We start from the raw sequence: 17856 nt of genomic DNA, 5'->3' as shown, positions 1-17856 counted from the left end.
TGGCATTTTCTTACTGGGAAGAATTTAGAATCTAAGTACACTGAGTGATTTACCATGGTATTCACAGTTGTAAGACATTTACTAGCATTAAAGAAAAGAAATTCCCAGACCTACTGCCAAAGGTAATTCACTGTTTTGTTTTCTGTGTCTTTAAAAATGCTTGCTAATCTCCTTTTCACGTCTGTCATTAAATCTGATCTCATCCTTGAAAAAAAGATTTCCTTCGCACATCCACTTTTTCCAATTCCATGAAACTAGATTGTTTTAGAAGTTCTTAGTCTTTGGCCTATAAATTATATTTTCCTTGTTAAGCCATTATTCACAAACTTACTAAAACCACAAACAACTGAATTGGTTGAATATACCTTAGAGCAATAACGTTGCCTTACTCACCATATTTTTTTTATTTTTAAGGTCACTGATTCTATCCCATACCATGAAGTCTTCCAGATTCCATTAATGAAAATCATATTGCTTACCTGTCCGGCTGTCACCCACATCCTACTCTGAAGTTCTTATAAGTTATGGCTCCAAAAGCGCAATGCCCAGACCAGCAGCTGCCATTACATCTGGGAGCTTGTTCAAAATGCAAGTTCTCAGACCACGCCTCAGGTCTATTTATTTAGAAACACCGGAAGTTAAGGTCCGCTGGAAGTTACAGCCCACCGTAAGGTGGTTTAACAAGCCCTCCAGGTGATTCTGATATGTGCTAACATTGAGACCCACCATCACAGATAATACTTATAAAAATAGTAGTATCCAAATATGGGTTATCATCTAAATCACGTGAGGATCTCATCAAATTATTGTTTTTCCAGCCTTGTCACAGAGACGGAAAGCCCGCAGGCAAGGTGTGGCCAGTCTAGCAGTCTACAGTTTCAAACAGTTCGCAGGTGATCCTAATGGCCAGCAGATTTGGGAACACTTCTCCAATGCTGTGGTATTTACAATCAGTTACACATTTCAATGAACTGCTTTCCTATTTCACAGTTAAGTTCCTTCAGAATTCCTGGATAGATTTTTTGTTTGTTTTAAATCTCACTGATGTATCTCTACAGAGCTTTCAACAAATTTAATCTAAAACTACTTGTTCTGATGCTTCTGGCATGTTTCAGCAGCCAATTTACAAGAGAAACAAGCCTAAAAGTCTTGCTCAGTGAAAAACACAAAACAGAGACACACACACAAAAAACAAAAGCAATAATGAAAACAAATTTATACTGTCTCATGGTTTCTTTTAACCCTTGAGCACATATTTAATACATTATAATCATCCAATTGCCCCCGGTTTCAATAATTGGCTTCTTCATTTAATATAAAGATTATTTTTTAAAAAAGAAAAAATAATATAAAGAATATTTTGAAGCAGATTTAATGAGCTCTTTATTGAGGACAACTATGTGCACAGTACTGTACCTCACTGGCTAATCACCTTTTCACCCTAGCCAAAAGCCACAGGAAAACTGAGATGAGAAAATACTTTGACTAATGTGTATCTTCACCATCCTCCCCAACTGATTCTGCCCAAACTTCCTTTTATATTCTTCAGAAGGATAAAAGTAAACTTTGTTTCTGATAGGTCATCTGTCAATCTTTGTTCCATACTTCAGGAAAGTGATGGGAGAAGATTTTAAAAAGAATTTTTTAAATTGCTCCACGTTTTCTTTCAATCTCACCATTCTTTAAGAGTACAGAATACAGAGCCAGGCATCCTGATTTCAAACCTAAATTCCATGGCATTGGGCAAGTTACTGTATATCTCTGTGCCTTGGTTTCCTCTCCCATAAAATGGGTACAATGAGGTTGTTATATGGAGGAAATTATTCAATACATGTAAGTCTCACAGAACAGTTCCTGGCACATGAAGTTCAACACGTGTAACTGTTATTAACATTCCCATGTCAATGGTCTTTTCATTTTAATCTGCTCTTTGTAGTTTGAATCTGCAAGCCCACATTTATGTGTATCCTAGAGCCCAAGTCCATGTCATCCTGCCTCCAACAAAACATCTTTCTGTCCTATTCTTGATTTTCTACAATAGTTACAGTCCATACTATAAAGTCTCAAATTGTTTTCAATTTCCTGTGTCATTCTCTAGTGCTACACATCTTCCCAATTCATGGTGTGACAGGAATGTTGTGGACATCAGTTTGGAGTCAGACAGACTTGGGTTCAAATCAGATTTTATCTCCTTCCCCTTTCGTCCTGGCTCATTCTGCTCCAGCGTCTTTGGTTGAACACATCAGACATTCCTCTGCCTCAGGACACTTGTACCTGCTGTTCCCTCTGCCTGGAATGTTCTTCCCCAGGTATCTCCATGGCTTGTTTCCTCACTTCATCTTGACATCTGCCTAAGAGCACCAATCAGAGAGGCTTCCCCTCTAGCTAAAATAGTACCCTCACTCATTCTTTACCTCCTGGCCTTGTTTTATTTTTTCCTCATAGTACTTATAATCACTAGACATTTTATTACATATTTACATGCTTGTTTGTGTATCTTCTGTCAGCCCTCACTAGAATATAAGCTCCAGGAGGGATGCTTACCTAATCAGGTTGTTGTGTGAACTGAATGAGATAGCATGTATAAAGTATAAAGCCTTCATAAATATTTTTAAAAAAGCCTAACAAAGTGCTGAACATATAGCAAATGTTCATTTTCTCCCTTTCTTCACGATAACAAGCAAAGAGGGTGGGCACATTGCCTCTCTTGTATCTCGACCACCACCATCATCCCCCACAATTAGTATCCCAGATATCTGAGAAGAATGGATGGAAACTTCAATTTTATGGTCATTATTTAGATTTACAACAAATGTCAGCATATCCTAATTAGATTTTAAACACCCTTGGTTGTGAAAATATAGGCATATACTTCTTACACACACACAGAGTAAGATTAAATAAGAATGCTTGTGAAAAGGGTTCTTTTGATTGTTTTTTTCCCTAGTTAATCAACAACTCATTTTCTGTCACCCATTTTTATTGAACATCTCTCTTCCTGATCTTAACGCGGCTTATTGCCTTAGTAAGTAGGAAGCACGGAACACAAACCCATCTTTCTCTTATGTCTGAGTACAACACCTTGGCTCAGGGTCATTATTATGGACTCCAATTCCATTTGATTTAAGATATTAACGATTCGGTACATTGGCCTGACTCTACTCTGACCTCAAGACAAACCAAGGTAATTACTTTCTCAAATTAAACTCCCAGGAAAGGTTCTTATTTATCTCTTATTTGTCACATTTTTCTAACACACACACACACACACACACACACACACACACACACAGAACGTATTTAACAAGGGTTCTGTACTCAAGTTTCACTTGAAATTATAGTTTTCTAAATCTGGTTCTGTTTGACATCACAAAAATGAAATAACCAGAGTTTATTTAAAACTTGAAAGAATAAGTAAATGATTCAACATATTTTGGAAAATAAAGGAAATAAAGTATCACAATCATGTAAATGCAACTATATTGCCCTATTCTCACCCAACAACAGTAAGAGAAGTAGCAACAATAACAAGTTACCATGTTTTTGCTTTTCCATTCAATAGTTTATACCTGGGACTAAGCTTGTTGGCAGGACTGTTAACAATACAGTTTAATTGCTTTCATTACTCAGTGCTGCTCTGACTTAGTCTCACTACCCATAGTGACCTTTAAGCCACCTCCAAGAACAAATCACCCTTGTGAGGGAAGCGACATACATAAACTTTGTTTATGCTTTTTAAATCATCTTATCCCTAACTCACAAGTCAGCAGAGTATTGAAAAAAAATTAATGGATGGTTGCATTTGAATTCTATGTCTACCATTTCCCAGTTACCCTGGTAAGAACTGACTTGACTTCTTTGAAATTCTGTTTCTTCATCTGTGCTTTGGGCATCCAAATCAATCCTACATCAGAATAATGTACAGAAGATTACATAAGAGATCACTGAAAGTGCCTGGTATTTAAAAATACCAAAATAATGTTTATTTTTCTTCCTTTCTTCACCCTTTTTCTGTCCAAGGTATGAAACACCTAAGTCTAGAGCATTTTCACTATGTTCTCTCATTTACTCCACATACAAGTACTGAGTTTCTACAACATGCCAGGCACTGTGCAAAATGTGGGGCTACACTGGTAAATAAAATACAAACCTCATCCTAAAGGAGATCCTAAACAAAAGGACTAAATTATACTCTAGGCACATTTAAGGTTATATTTGACAATCAGACATTTTCCCCAGGAAGAAGAAATAATTCCCAGCTATCCAAAGGTTTTACAATGTGTAGGATTCACAAACTATGCAGTAATACAATATCCTGTGAATTACCTCACTGCCCAGATCAATGCAGGACGGTGATGTTATCATACCAGCTTAGTCGTCTATCTCCATCAGTGGACCCAAAGGCACCAGTTATACAAGGTACAGTATAGTCACACATTTTTTTCCCTCTCTTCCCCTAAGTGTACTTAATGGGTAATGAGACAAAAGTAGGACTTAGCCATTATTTATCACTGGTTCCTTCTGCATTCATTTTTCAAAGTCTATTCACCTGGAGTATGTGATTTTCATAACATGATTTAAGCTCTTCTTTTAGTTACTGTTACCACTGCATTCTATAGTTACATCCGATAACGTGATGCACCTTTCAAACAATGAGCTCTTTTTGTATCTGTAATCCAAATCATTCCCACTTTGTCCTAGGCTCTAGTAATTTGAATCATTATTGTTTATCTTTTAAAGAAAACTAATTTCATTTAGTGCTAGGGTATCTAATACTTTTAAATACTTAAAAACCCACATTCCCACAAAATGGCTGCCAATAACTCCGAAAAAAGGAAAGCAATTTTAAACTTTATCTTTTTGTTAAAAATGTGTCTTTACATGCGGGGTCAACTTTGTGATATAAAGTCCAAACAAATGGAAATAGATCTTATTCTGAAACTGGCACCCACATTGGACAATGGGCTGGTGACAAATGTCTGTCAGGTCCAATTCTGCTACTTCCCCTCAATAATTCCTGAAGGTTTTATTTTATGACAGACTTTATAAAGTCAAGGAAAAGGGAATAAAACGGAGTTTACTCACCAATATTACCTTAAACTTAATCACACATATAAGTTGTAATCATTAATAGTAACAATAATACGTAGCTATAACCACAGGAAAACCCTTAGTTAGGAATGATAGAAGGAAATGTCTTTATCTTGAGTCAAGGTCCAGATCTTTTGTCTTCATCTTGGTCCTTTTGCCTTTTATAGTGATCATATAACAATATATAAATGTATCAAATTAACATGTTGTATACCTTAAATGTACCCAAGGTTACAGTCAAATATATTTCAATAAAAATAGAAATAGGAACATTTTTAGAAAGAGAGACTCAATTTCTCACCCTATTTGACCTTAGCATTTTGAAGACTCTACCTATTACTATGTCCTCACTTGGTGCTAATTATTCATCCTTCTTTCTTTTCTATTAACAGTGATTTATAAAAATTATCTATTGTTACAATGATTATTGAATAAAGGAGACAAGCACTTACATGAATAATCAGATGTACTCAAATAACGGGAAAAAACATTAAGAGCCCTATTTAAAAAGTAGTTGTAACTCAAAATTTCAAGTTAAGGGTTATTTTCATTCATTTAAAAAAATCAATAAAATATTTACAAACTAGTAAAAACTGCTTTTTGAAACATCTACATAGAAAAAGTTTTGCCATTTTCAGCAACCTGGATGGACTTGGAGGGTATTATGCTAAGTGAAATGTCAGACATAAAGATAAATACTGTATGATATCGCTTATATGTGGAATCTAAAAAATACAACAAACTAGTAAATATAACATAAAAGGAGCAGACTCACAGATCTAGAGAACAAACTAGTGGTTATGGGGGGGCTGGGGGGGCGGAATACAGAGGTAGGGGAATGGGAGGTACAAACTACTGGGTATTAGACAGGCTCAAGAATGTATTGTACAACACGGGGAATATAGCCAATATTCTGTAATAACTGTAAGTGGAAAGTAACCTTTAAAAATTGTATAAAAGTTTAAAAAAATTTTTTAAAGAAAATACTAATTAAAGATATCCCCAAAATCATTTTACCTGTACAGCTTCAAGTCTGTGGATCAAAAACTGAAAGTTCCACCATGGGTCCAATCAACTGATTTTCTCAACCATTTGACAAGTCTTACCAAGCTTTTTAGAAGACTAATAATATAATTAAGGCAATTTTAATATACTCATGAGTAACAGTCATAATATATCATTTATGTATAATTGCTAACTATATACCTAATATGTTACAGTAAATATATCATGTTATATGCCAACTTATAGTTTCATCCCTCCCACCAATCACAAGTAAGTCTTTTTCACATTTCTTTCTCCTGTAGCATTTGAGGCTTTATCTTGTACAGAGTGGGTGCTCATTAAAATGTATGTCAAAACAAAACATTCATATCCCCAAATCTACTGAATATCCACTGGTAGGAAAGGTAATTTTCACTTCTATAGTTTTCACTGTGAATTCAACATTCAGAAAACAAAAGAGTATAAGTTTCAGTTATGCAGGATGAATAAGCTCTGGAAATCTAATGTGCAGCATGGTGCCTATGGTTAACAATACTGTACTACGTACTTGAAATTTGCTAAGAGAGTAGATCTTAAATGTTCGCACCATAAAAACAGAAAGGTAACTATGTGAAGTGACGGATATGTTAACTAGCTTGATTGTGGTAATCATTTCACAATGTATACTATATCAAAACATCATGTTATATACTTTAAATATATATAATGTTTGTCAAAAGAGAGGGTCAGAGAAAGCATTGTGATGATAGAAGCAGGGGTCAATGACAGACAACTTTGCTGCCTTTGATGTGAAAGAGAAAGGAGCCGGGAGCCAAGGAATGTTGTCATCTGCTAGAAGCTGGAAAGGGCAAGGAAATGGACTCTCCCCTTGAGATTACAGAAAGGAACACAGCCCTGTCAATACCTTGATTTTTGTCTAGAGAAACCCATATCAGACTTCCGAACTACATAACTGTAAGATAATATAAATTCACGTCGCTTTAAGCCACTAAGTTTGTAGTAATTTTTTATGGTGGCAGCAGAAACCTAACACAATTCCCAGGGTTTTTTTAAATACTGAGAGCAAAAGCCTTAATACAGAATCAGTTTGACAATGTTTTTACATATTCCATTTCTTAATGACAGTTTAATTGGCCTCCATAATAAACGGCCAAGTATTTTCTGATGGTTAACCAAACACAGTGACCCAATTAAAATCTAAGGCTTGACAGTAAACTAAGAGATCAGTGCCACCACATAGCTCCTATTATTATTATTAGCTCAGCTTTTTAAAAACTGTCTCTCCCAAATATTTATCTTGACTTTATGGTATGAATTATAACTCAAAGTAAGCAAATCGTTGATGCAGTGGTTCCTATCTATAAAATTTCAGCTAATAAATGAAAAAGGAAAGATAGAATTGTATATTATCATTTTGCAATGCCCTAATAAAGCAATGGATCTTAGTCAGGATCTTAGTCAAACTCCAGCTAAGGGCCAGATCCAGTCTGTGGCTTGTTTTTTTCTTGGCCTGTGAGCTAAGAATGATTTTTACATTCTTAAATGGTTAAAAAAAACTAAAAGAAGAATAGTATTTCATGACATATAAAAAATTATATGAAATTCAAATTTCAGTGTTTATTTATAAAGTTGCATGGGAACACAGCCATGTCCACTTATTTATATAATGTCTATGGCTCCTTTGGGGCTATAATAGCAGGGTTGAGTAGTTCTAAGAGACCTTATGGTGCACAAAACCTAAAATGTTCACTATTTGGATTTTACATAAAATGTCTGCCAACACCTGCTCTAGACAGTGATCATCAATGGTAGCTAATACCTAAAATGAGAGGCAACCAGAATATCTATGCAGGATCCTCGCCAAAAAAGTCAAAACCGATCAAGGCTCCTGATCAAACTACCAGTTCACAGGAAATACAATGGACAGAGGAAAATGTAAGATTAACACCACTGGGATGTATTCTGAAAAATATATAATGGAGGAAACTCTACAGGACAAATAAATTTCTTTGAAAAATAATTTTCAACAGAAAAACAGGAGACCTGGACAGGAAACTTATAGACTGAAAAACACAAATAACTGTAATGTGTAAATTACAGCTGTATTCTGATTCAAACAAACCGTGAGTAGAAAACAGAATTATGAGATCATTAAGGAAACGTGATCCCAATTTAATATATGTGGGTATTAGGAAATTATTAATTTGTTTAAACTTCATAATGGTATTGCAGTTTTGTTTTGATAAGGGGTCCTTATTTTTCAGATATTTATTAAAAGTAATATGATGGGCTTCCCTGGTGGCGCAGTGGTTGAGAGTCCGCCTGCCAATGCAGGGGACGCGGGTTCGTGCCCCGGTCTGGGAGGATCCCACATGCTGCGGAGCGGCTGGGCCCGTGAGCCATGGCCGCTGAGCCTGCGCGTCCGGAGCCTGTGCTCCGAAACGGGAGAGGCCACAACAGTGAGAGGCCCACGTACCGCCAAAAAAAAAAAAAAAAAAAAAAAAAAAAAAAAAAAAAAAAAAAGTAATATGATATCTGGAATTTGCAAATAATCTAGTGAAGACGGAAAAAACAGGAAATAGGGGTATATAAATGAAATACGATTTGTCATGTTTTGATAATTGTTGAAGCTGGATTATGGGTAAATGTGGTTATTACACTATTCCCTCTAGTGTTGTATATGTTTGGATTTTCCTTAATAAAGGTATTTTAAAAAGCATTCTTTTCCAAAAATCTTGAGGTTCATGACGATAACAATTTTATAATCATAATTTGTTTCAAAACACAAAGAACCCAATGGTAAAAATACCAAAAGCAAAGAGTATCCTGTATTTCAATATGGTACAGATTTCACATTTTTTTTCTAAAAATGTCAATAAATTTACCTTCAGTAAAAACACAGAATAATGGACATTTCAAGGACGAGAATCAACTGTGGAAAACAATCATCTTGGAGAAGACAAGCTGACTTTATTTTCCGAAGCACTTTCAAAACCAGCAGCCCAATACAAATGATCATTAGCCTTATATTATCTCTTGTCTGTAAACAACATTTTAATTTCAAGAGAATTAAAGATTATAAACACTTCCCCATCAAACAAAGTCTTATTTGTTGTAAGACCTCTGATTAATACCGAGCGTTAGGTAACATCCATTTAACAAGTAGCTCTTGCAGACACTGAAATAGCTACACACATCAATACACTTAACATTCACAATTCATCCTGGAGACAGGTATTCCCATCCTCATTTTACGATAAAGGACTGAGACACAGAAAGATAAAGCTGCAAAACCAGTTAATGACCTGAGCCAGACTGGAAATCAAGTCTGTCTGATCTGAATGTCAGTCCAGTATTAAAGAAGGCCAGCACCATTCCCCTTCAACTCCTTGCAAATTCTGGATCTGTTCAGAGATAAGGAGCTGGACAAGCTTGACCTTTCTCTAGGGAAGAAGCCCTGGTCCTTATATCTTCCAAAGAGCAAGGTCAGTTCCTGAGTTTATATCCTGTTTTTGCAAGTTAAGGACCAAAGAGACAAGTACAAAGATTTTCATTGAATATTGTTTGTAATAGCCGAAAAAATAAGGAAATAAACTAAAATTTTGCCAGTAGAGAAATGACTAAATTACCTGTGGTACAAACAGACTGAAATAATATGCAACATCTATTTCTAACTCCTTGATATACCTCAAAAAATACAATGTTGAATGAAAAAAAGCAAATTGCAAAAGTATACTATACATTCACGTAAAAGTTTTTAAACATACAGAACCATACTATTTACACATAGTTATGAATAAATATGTAGTAGAGATTTTTTAAAATAAACCTATACGAGAAGAATGCACCTCAAGTTCAGAATAATTCTTACCTTTGGGAAAGGAATCAAGAGAACGGTAAGCAGATATTTTAGCTGTGTCTGTAGCAGTTTACTCTTAAAAAGATATAAAGAATATACGGCAAATTGTTAACCTTGGTTTAATGTGTATTATGAGTATGTGAGTTCTTTTCATAGTATTTTCTATTTTTGCCTATTTGGGCCAATTTAAATTTTAAATAAAAATAAATACAATAATTACTTTTTCTTTATTAGGAAAAAAAAAGAACACAAGTGAGTCTTAAACAGTGGGAAAGGAAGAAGGAATCCTCCTGATAGAACTGGGGAGAAAACTGAGAGAGGCCAGGGTTCCAATCTAGATCTGCTTGCTTCCAAAGCCACAATACTGTTCTCTAAAATCAATTCAGATTGTCCATAGAACTTTCCAAGTAGAGATGAACTGCATTCAAATTGAGCCTGTTGGGAACACTTACCCAAAAGAGTTGTCCCTCCTAATCTCACCATTATAAAGTTCATTCCCAAGGAAGTCCTAGAAAAATCAATGCTTGTGGAGGACAAAACCTACTGATTATCACTGTGAATGTGTTCCGTTTTGTGTGACTATTTTGTGGTTGAAGTTCTGGTATTCTACAGAGGCATTTTAAATAAATATACAGTCCCATGACATTGTATGCAGGGACTGGCAGCTTGCCATGTCAACTCAACTAAGATAACCATCCTCAGGAAAACTGATGTACTGATTCCCACCTTGTTGAGATCTGAGGAATTTCCCACATCTCTTGAGGTATTTGGTGAGATCAAAGAATTCAGGTACTTAGAGAGGTCAAAGATACAAAGTAGCATTTCAGCAATCTATTAATTATTAACAAACAATAGTTTCCCAGAAATACATATATTTGCGTGATAATTTTGAATTATTCACTAACACTATAGACTAAATATGTACTAAGTAAAACCTGCAAAATAATCAACGATCGGGTCCAATTTCCACCAGCCAAGTCCCTAAGACAAAGAGGGTAGAGCCAGAATTGAACATGAGGGAAAACAGATCTTTAACCCTCCCATTAAGCAAATCCCAACTCCTCCAAATGTATAAACTAGTTTCATCGCTTTTCTCCCTTCCTACTTGTTTAAACCCTCCTTCTCTAATAGGTTCTTCACCCAGCAAACAGAAAGCTCAAATTTCTCCCATCTTGAAAAAAAAAGAAAAATTGCCTGTATTTCTTTTTTCCCTCATAGCTAAGAACCTAAAGTCTACCTCATATTAATCAAAAAGCACCATTTTACAATTAATTGGTCACTTTATTCATTGAACAAATATTTGAGTGCTTAGTACACACCAGGCACTATTCAAGGCATCTGGATAAGTCAGTGAACAAAACAAAGATCCCCACTTTTGATTACAGTCTAGCTGAAGTCAGGCAATAGATAATAAATTCTGTGATGCCTGGCACATACTGAGTACTACCTATGTGCTTTGTGTTGTTGCTGTGTCATCGCTGTTACTTCTCTGTCTCATCTGCTGTGCAGTCAGGCATCGACCCTCATGAGTCTGTTAAAATGACTGAGAAAGGAATTATTGCCCTCTTTCCAAACTGCCAAAGCCAAGCAACTCTTTTTCTTCCTCATCTTTTGAGAATCAGGCACCAAGTCTAGGATGCTTCTTATCTAAATTTTCCATCACCATCCATTAAGAGGCACTGACTACTTTAATCTTTGCTCCACTGTATTCTGACCATGAAGCTAGTCTATGTATAACCCTGTCTTGTTGCTTTGCACATCTCTGTCTTGTGTTAAACCATTAGTTCTATTGAGGAAGTTGTTCAGTACCTACCATGGTGCCTAACACTTCCTAAGTACTCAATGAATGTTAGAGGAATAAAAGTTTCTTTAAATATTGTTCTCTATAATCCTTTCATATTTGCTCTAACAGCCCCCCATTTGGCTTTGCAAATGAAAGAAACAAAAAGTAAAGCCAATGCACAGACCAGCACAGCTGGTCAGAACAAATGAATATGTTTTGCTACTATTTATAAATGATTTTTAATGATTCAATTCTTTTTCAAGATCTCAATAAATGATGGCAGAAGAAACTGCTGTAATATATTTGGGAATAACTGAAAACATGTTTAAAACCATCCCCATACAAGGATATTTTTCCTCCTCAAAACTTAAAATATTGAATTACCTGCCACCTAATACCATGGCCCTCAAATTAAAGATGAAACTAAATTAAATTAAATTTTTAATTCACTGTGATTGATGAGAAAAAGCTTGTTAGTTATATTAATTACTAGAAAAAGAATTCAGAAATGCTTAAACAAAATAGACGATTATCAGAAAATGGCTTTTTTTCCCCAACAAAAAAATCACAATAACAAGAACATACAGCCATATTCCTAAGTGATACAACATTGTCCCTTTTTTTATTTTTTCAACACAGGGAGTAAAAGGCAGTAGACAAAAATCAACCTGTCAAGAAATGGTTTATTCAGTAATGGACTCACTACTGGGGATTTGTTCTGCTTTCACCAGCGAGCCCTTTGTGTAACAAGAACAAACTATTAAGGGTTTAATGACACTGCAATAGCATATTAGACACTGAAAAAGGAAATGAGGATTCTTTTCACCAAGTTGCTGTTGTTTCTACGGCCACCATGGGATCTACCACTCACACAACCCTCAAATGGGCAATCGATTGGGAAATGAGTTTTTCTGACTTTAGCCCTGCCTTTGACTCAGCTTTCTCTCATTTAAGATCTTGTAGAACCCAGCTTTTGGCAGGAACAACTGGAAGTCACTTGCTCCAAAAGAGACAAGTCAGCCTCAGAAACGGAACCAGGTTTGTTCATGGAATCCCCCCTGCGCACACAGCATCTCAAACAGCTGTGGGAGTAGTGAATGTGGTACCAGCTGAACGGTTCTCGTCTACTTCTCAGGACTGCTGTTTCATAGACTCACTGCTGCTTCTATACGCTCTTAGCTGCCCTCTTGTCTGCACAAGGTGTGATGTTCTGTGGTGGGCACCTGCTGATGAGGGTAATTATAGCATTAGTGGAAGCAAGCATGACATCTAAGATTGAAAAACAACCATCATTTGACTCCCTCAGAACTGCTTCTTTTTCTTTTGCAAGAGATTACTCAGAGATTAAATTAAATCTGCCTCTATTTGAAAACAAGCCTTTAAATAGTTGTATAAATGGACTAGAGGAGGAAATCGCCTTTCAAAATTAAAAGTACTGTTATATGCGCAGGTGAACATTTGATATTGTAACACCAGACAGCACTTGCTGACTCAACTTTCAATAGATTTCCATGTATTTCTGTGTGGGTGGAATTAAAACAAATAATAGGAATAACAAGAACAATACTTCAAGGAGAAATATGAAATCCAGATCTTATAGAATGGAGGCAAAGAAGTTTTAAATTACTTTTATGCTTATTAACCAATTCAACAGAGACATTACATAAAACATTAATATCCAGAAACTTCATTTCATATCCAAAATTCAAATATATAACTTTCATATTAATTTAACTGTAAACTTGATATAAAATTCTTTACATTTACTAAAAAAAAAAAAAACCCAGTATTTTTAGATTTTAAAAAATAATCCATGATGCACTTTCAGAGAGGAACAAATTCTAAGGAATGAATATGATTAAATCCTGCTTCACTCTATCAGAATTTTATGATTTGGGGTATATTTTGAGTATTGTAGCTTACTGGATTAAAGCTTTCATTGTCAACCATGAAGTCTAAAAATAAGTGGAGAGGAGAGTGTTTCTTGAATTAGAAAAATGAAAAAAAAAAAAACTTTTCAAATCAGCAAGGATTGATTTGTCTGACACACCCAGGACTGTGGTCCAGAAATTGAAAACATGCCCTTTAAATGCCACTGTTAGGACTCAGAACGGCTGCCTGTCCTCCAGCTATTGCACAGGGTAGTGCTGCTTCTGCAGAATAGAAGCAGACCTCAGAGAGCTGGGGCAGGGGTGGCACACACTGTCCTAATGTGGGCCTGCCGTAATCTGTAAAGACTATCAGGAGACCATTTTCTGCGTACCAAAGGGATTGCCAGGAATGTGACTTTTTGATTTCTAATAGCAGCATTAAAATCATGGGACCAGCCCAGCCTCTAAGATATTTCTAAGAAAACCCCAACATATTTAGTGATAGGTAGGAAATCTAACTGCCAAGGTTGATTCAAACACACCTCCTCTATACTTCACACACAAAATCACCATGACTCAGATCACAGAAGAAAAGTACTTCTGGATAACCAAGAATATAGCAGACCTCTCTTTGCTGAAGAAAATCTCCCCCATTATCCATGATGTATGCCTGCTTTGTTGTTAGTGAAAATGGAAAATAATGTAATCATTCCCATTGGGGACAGAGTCACAGGTTGTATCTTTCCCTGGGAACAACTTTAACTGGAAGTAATTTCAAGACTCTAACTAAAGCAGAGAAGAGAGTAACAAAGGCCACATTATTAAAACAACTATATAATCATTTTACATTCTCAAAAGAAAGAAGACAGAAAGATGTTAGAAAGCTTCCATGTTTTATTAACTAATTTTTTCCACATTTATCTATTTTGTCTTCAAAGGAAAGAGTAAAATCCTTATACGATTTTTATCAGGATGGATGCCACAATATTTCTGCGTACAACACAAAATGAATAAGATCCAAAGCCACATCACAGAATATCTTATTTATTCATAAGAATAAATAAAAAGCAGTATTAATCAAATTAACTACTTTAATCTCTTCCTAATATCTATAATTTGAGCTATTTTTTACATGAAATACAGTGAAAGTTGAAAATAGCACCAGCTCACTTTAAGAGGGAGTCAAACATCTTACCTTAAAGATTAAAAACTTTTATAAGCATATCTGTTGCAAACATTATTATTGCTTCCCTCCTGTTTGCATAAATAAGTTGGATGTCTTACTTACAAATGAAGTAGAAAGTCTTTGTTATGAATTAATGGAATCAAACCTTGGTTAAAAACCATCATCCCAGCTCCAACATTTACAAAACCTCATTATATTTGTTTTAAAAATTCTGATAATTAAAATCACAGCTAGGAGCACTTATTAGACTTTTTTAAAACAAAATCAATATCAAACTTGCCATGCAATGTGAGAATAAGCACAGGCTTTTGCCATTACTGGTTTTTAGCTGAATTACTAATGTTGCAATTAACAAGTACTACAGAGAAATATAGCATCATCATCACCCTTAGTAGACATGGTTACTTTTCCAGATGTCTTCTGGTTGTCATGGTATCTATTATGTCCTCTTTCTCTCACATTTTTATTCTAGCTAACAGACCTGCAAGCTATTTAATCTAACTTACAGTTTTATGAAGATTTTATATGTTCCTGATATAGACTCTGAATGTATCTGTTGAACAAAATCAAAGAAGTTACTTAAATTGATATTTACACTTTCTGTTAAAAAGGGGATAAAATTAATTCGTAGTTCACATAATTGATAGAAACCAAAATCAATTAATTTTATATGTTCTACATAATTTATTTCAGAAAAAACCTATCTTCAGAATATTTTCCTTTTTAAAATATTTTCAAGTCTACATTTCTAGAAAAATAATATTTTAATGGCTGAAATAAAATTAATTGCATTTTAAGTGTTCTATATCCATATTTTTATTAAAAACCTACCCATTCAACACACTAAATATTAAAATAGTTCAAATAAATATCTAATAACATTTTCTGCTAGTAGTTTTTGTGAACAAGCAAACAACATAAACACAAATACCAAAAAATGGTATGCATTTATATTTTACTCTTTTGAAGGAATATTTTAGACATCCTGCTTTTTAGGGATTAATTTTTGTCCTGCAATGATGACCTTTCAAAAACAGAACAGGGTAACATTATTCGTGCTATACAATGTTTATGTACCATCCTTTTTTAAAAAAACGAATTCAATTTCTCTTCACTATACAATCTCTGCTGTCAACTCCTCTGGATGTAAAACATAAATACACACACCCTGATGTTCTCAGTGATGTCTTGGAAGTTAAAGTGGTGTACCCTTCTTCCCTAGGAGCAACAGGAGGGCTCTGCACTCTCTTCTAGAACAGAGTTCTCTCCCTCTAGGCTGAAGGAAAACATAATATTTAAATACTAAAAATGCAAATGCGGCTGAAGTTTTTATCAACTGTACTTCTCTACACACATACGATGCCTATATTAATTTCGCTTGAGTGCTTTTATTGCACTAATTAGACACTGAAAAGGAGCTGGCACATGGGAAAACTTTTCTGAACGCTGTATATGTTAACAGTCAGATTATAAACACCTGGGATATTCTTGCTATTCTCTGCGTGTAAATGACTCTGCAAACAACTAAACGCACCTATTAACATAGTGGGGGTGTGTGATGGAAAAGAGCAAGTGTTAAGAGTAAAAATATGGCATGCCCTTCTTATTCCGCCCTCATTCAGCGAATGCCTAGTACCTTTGAACACTCTGCACAGGCAGACCCTCGGGACGTATGCGAGTCACAACAACACACTCGACAACATCTCCCACGTCCCATTAATTGCAAAACTCTAATGATCTCACAGTGAGCCCTCGCCTCTCGAACATGTTTTCCATTTTTTGCAGAGACACCAGAGATGTCAGGAGACCCTCCCCTAGCTGAGGAAAGGAAAGTCGTTCCTTCTTGCCCCTCCTCACAGACCCCAACACTTTCATTAGAAGCGGCTCCACAAGTTCCTGGCTTGAGCCTCTAAGGAGGCAAGTTCAGCACCATGGAAAGGGCTCGAGTCGCGTGCAGAGGGAGAAGACACCAGGGGCTCTCCCCCAGCCACTCACCAGCGTCTGCTGCGACGGGAGTCCCGAGCGCTTGGTGGATCCCTGCTTGGAACTTAACCTTTTCCACGACTCGGCAAACCTGCCCCGACTGGCGCTCCGGCTGCGCCTGCGGCTCTCCGCGCTGTCCTCGCGGTCCTCGCAGCCCCGCTCCATTTCGGCCGCGTCTCTCCACTTCTTCCCCATGCTAAGTTCGCCTCGCTCGGCCGGGCAACACCCCGGCGTCGAGCGCTCTCGCTCGCTCCTCAAGCCGCCGGGTCGCACTCCCGCATGCACGTAGCTCACTGTTGGCGCCGCCTTTTTGCCTCCGCCGGCTCCGGCCACAGCCCTGCTGCACTCCGTTACCGCCGCCGCTGCCACCAGGCTGCGCTTGAGCCCGCGATTGGCCAAACTGGGGGCTGGGGCTGCGAGCGCCACCTGCGCCCGAGACAGCTTCCTTTTGCGCCCCCCAAACTGCTCTCCACCCGCGGCCGCCGCCTTCCCTGGGGGGCGGGGGGGCACGGCCCACACCTGGGGCTATTGATGCGCCGCTGGGTAGCTACCTCCGGTCACCCCGCCCCGCCCAGTCCCCCAGGCCTGGAGATCAACCTCACCCCACCACGAGCTGCAGGTGCAAGCCTGGGTTACCCACACTGGGTGGGTGGAGACTCCAGTTGGCTTGGAGAAAGACTGGAAACGTATAACTTTGTTCTTCCTTTTCTCTTTCTTCCCCTTCTCCCCTGTGCAGCAACAACTGTCTCCCAAGTATCCCTGGGGAAAGTAAAGCTTCGTCTCCTTGTCAGACGCCACGCTAATTCCTTCTCACGCCTGGTTAGACTAACCTACTTGTTCTCAAACTTGGCTGCACACTGGAGTTTACCTAAGGAAAAAAAATTTTTTAATGCTGATATTCCTCAGACTCTAATTTAATTGGCCTGGCTGTAGCCTGGGAATCAGGATAGTTAAAAGCTCCCCGGGTGATTCTTGCTGTTCTAACCGCAATTAAAAGCCTTCAAGGACCTGAACTATAGGGACAGGGCAGAGGAGGATCCTTGGAAGGGATAGAGGGTTGATACTTCTTAAATCAACA

General features: G+C 37.0%; 1 protein-coding gene across 6 annotated transcripts in view; it reads right to left on the bottom strand.

The window, feature by feature from the left end:
* Positions 1–16973, bottom strand: part of TRPM3 (transient receptor potential cation channel subfamily M member 3) — a gene marked incomplete at both ends in the record, with an annotated part of 787829 nt that extends 770856 nt beyond the window's left edge. For all 6 annotated transcript variants that reach the window (XM_082657218.1, XM_082657236.1, XM_082657222.1 and 3 more), the window contains one exon: positions 16791–16973. In XM_082657218.1, coding sequence (XP_082513344.1) covers positions 16791–16973 — 183 coding nt within the window. The remainder of the gene's footprint in view (positions 1–16790) is intronic.
* Between the last annotated feature and the right edge of the window lie 883 nt (positions 16974–17856).

Source organism: Grampus griseus (genome assembly GCF_964374135.1).
Source record: "Grampus griseus genome assembly, chromosome: 6".
Taxonomy (NCBI): domain Eukaryota; kingdom Metazoa; phylum Chordata; class Mammalia; order Artiodactyla; family Delphinidae; genus Grampus; species Grampus griseus.
This window is presented reverse-complemented; position numbering and strand designations above follow the sequence as displayed.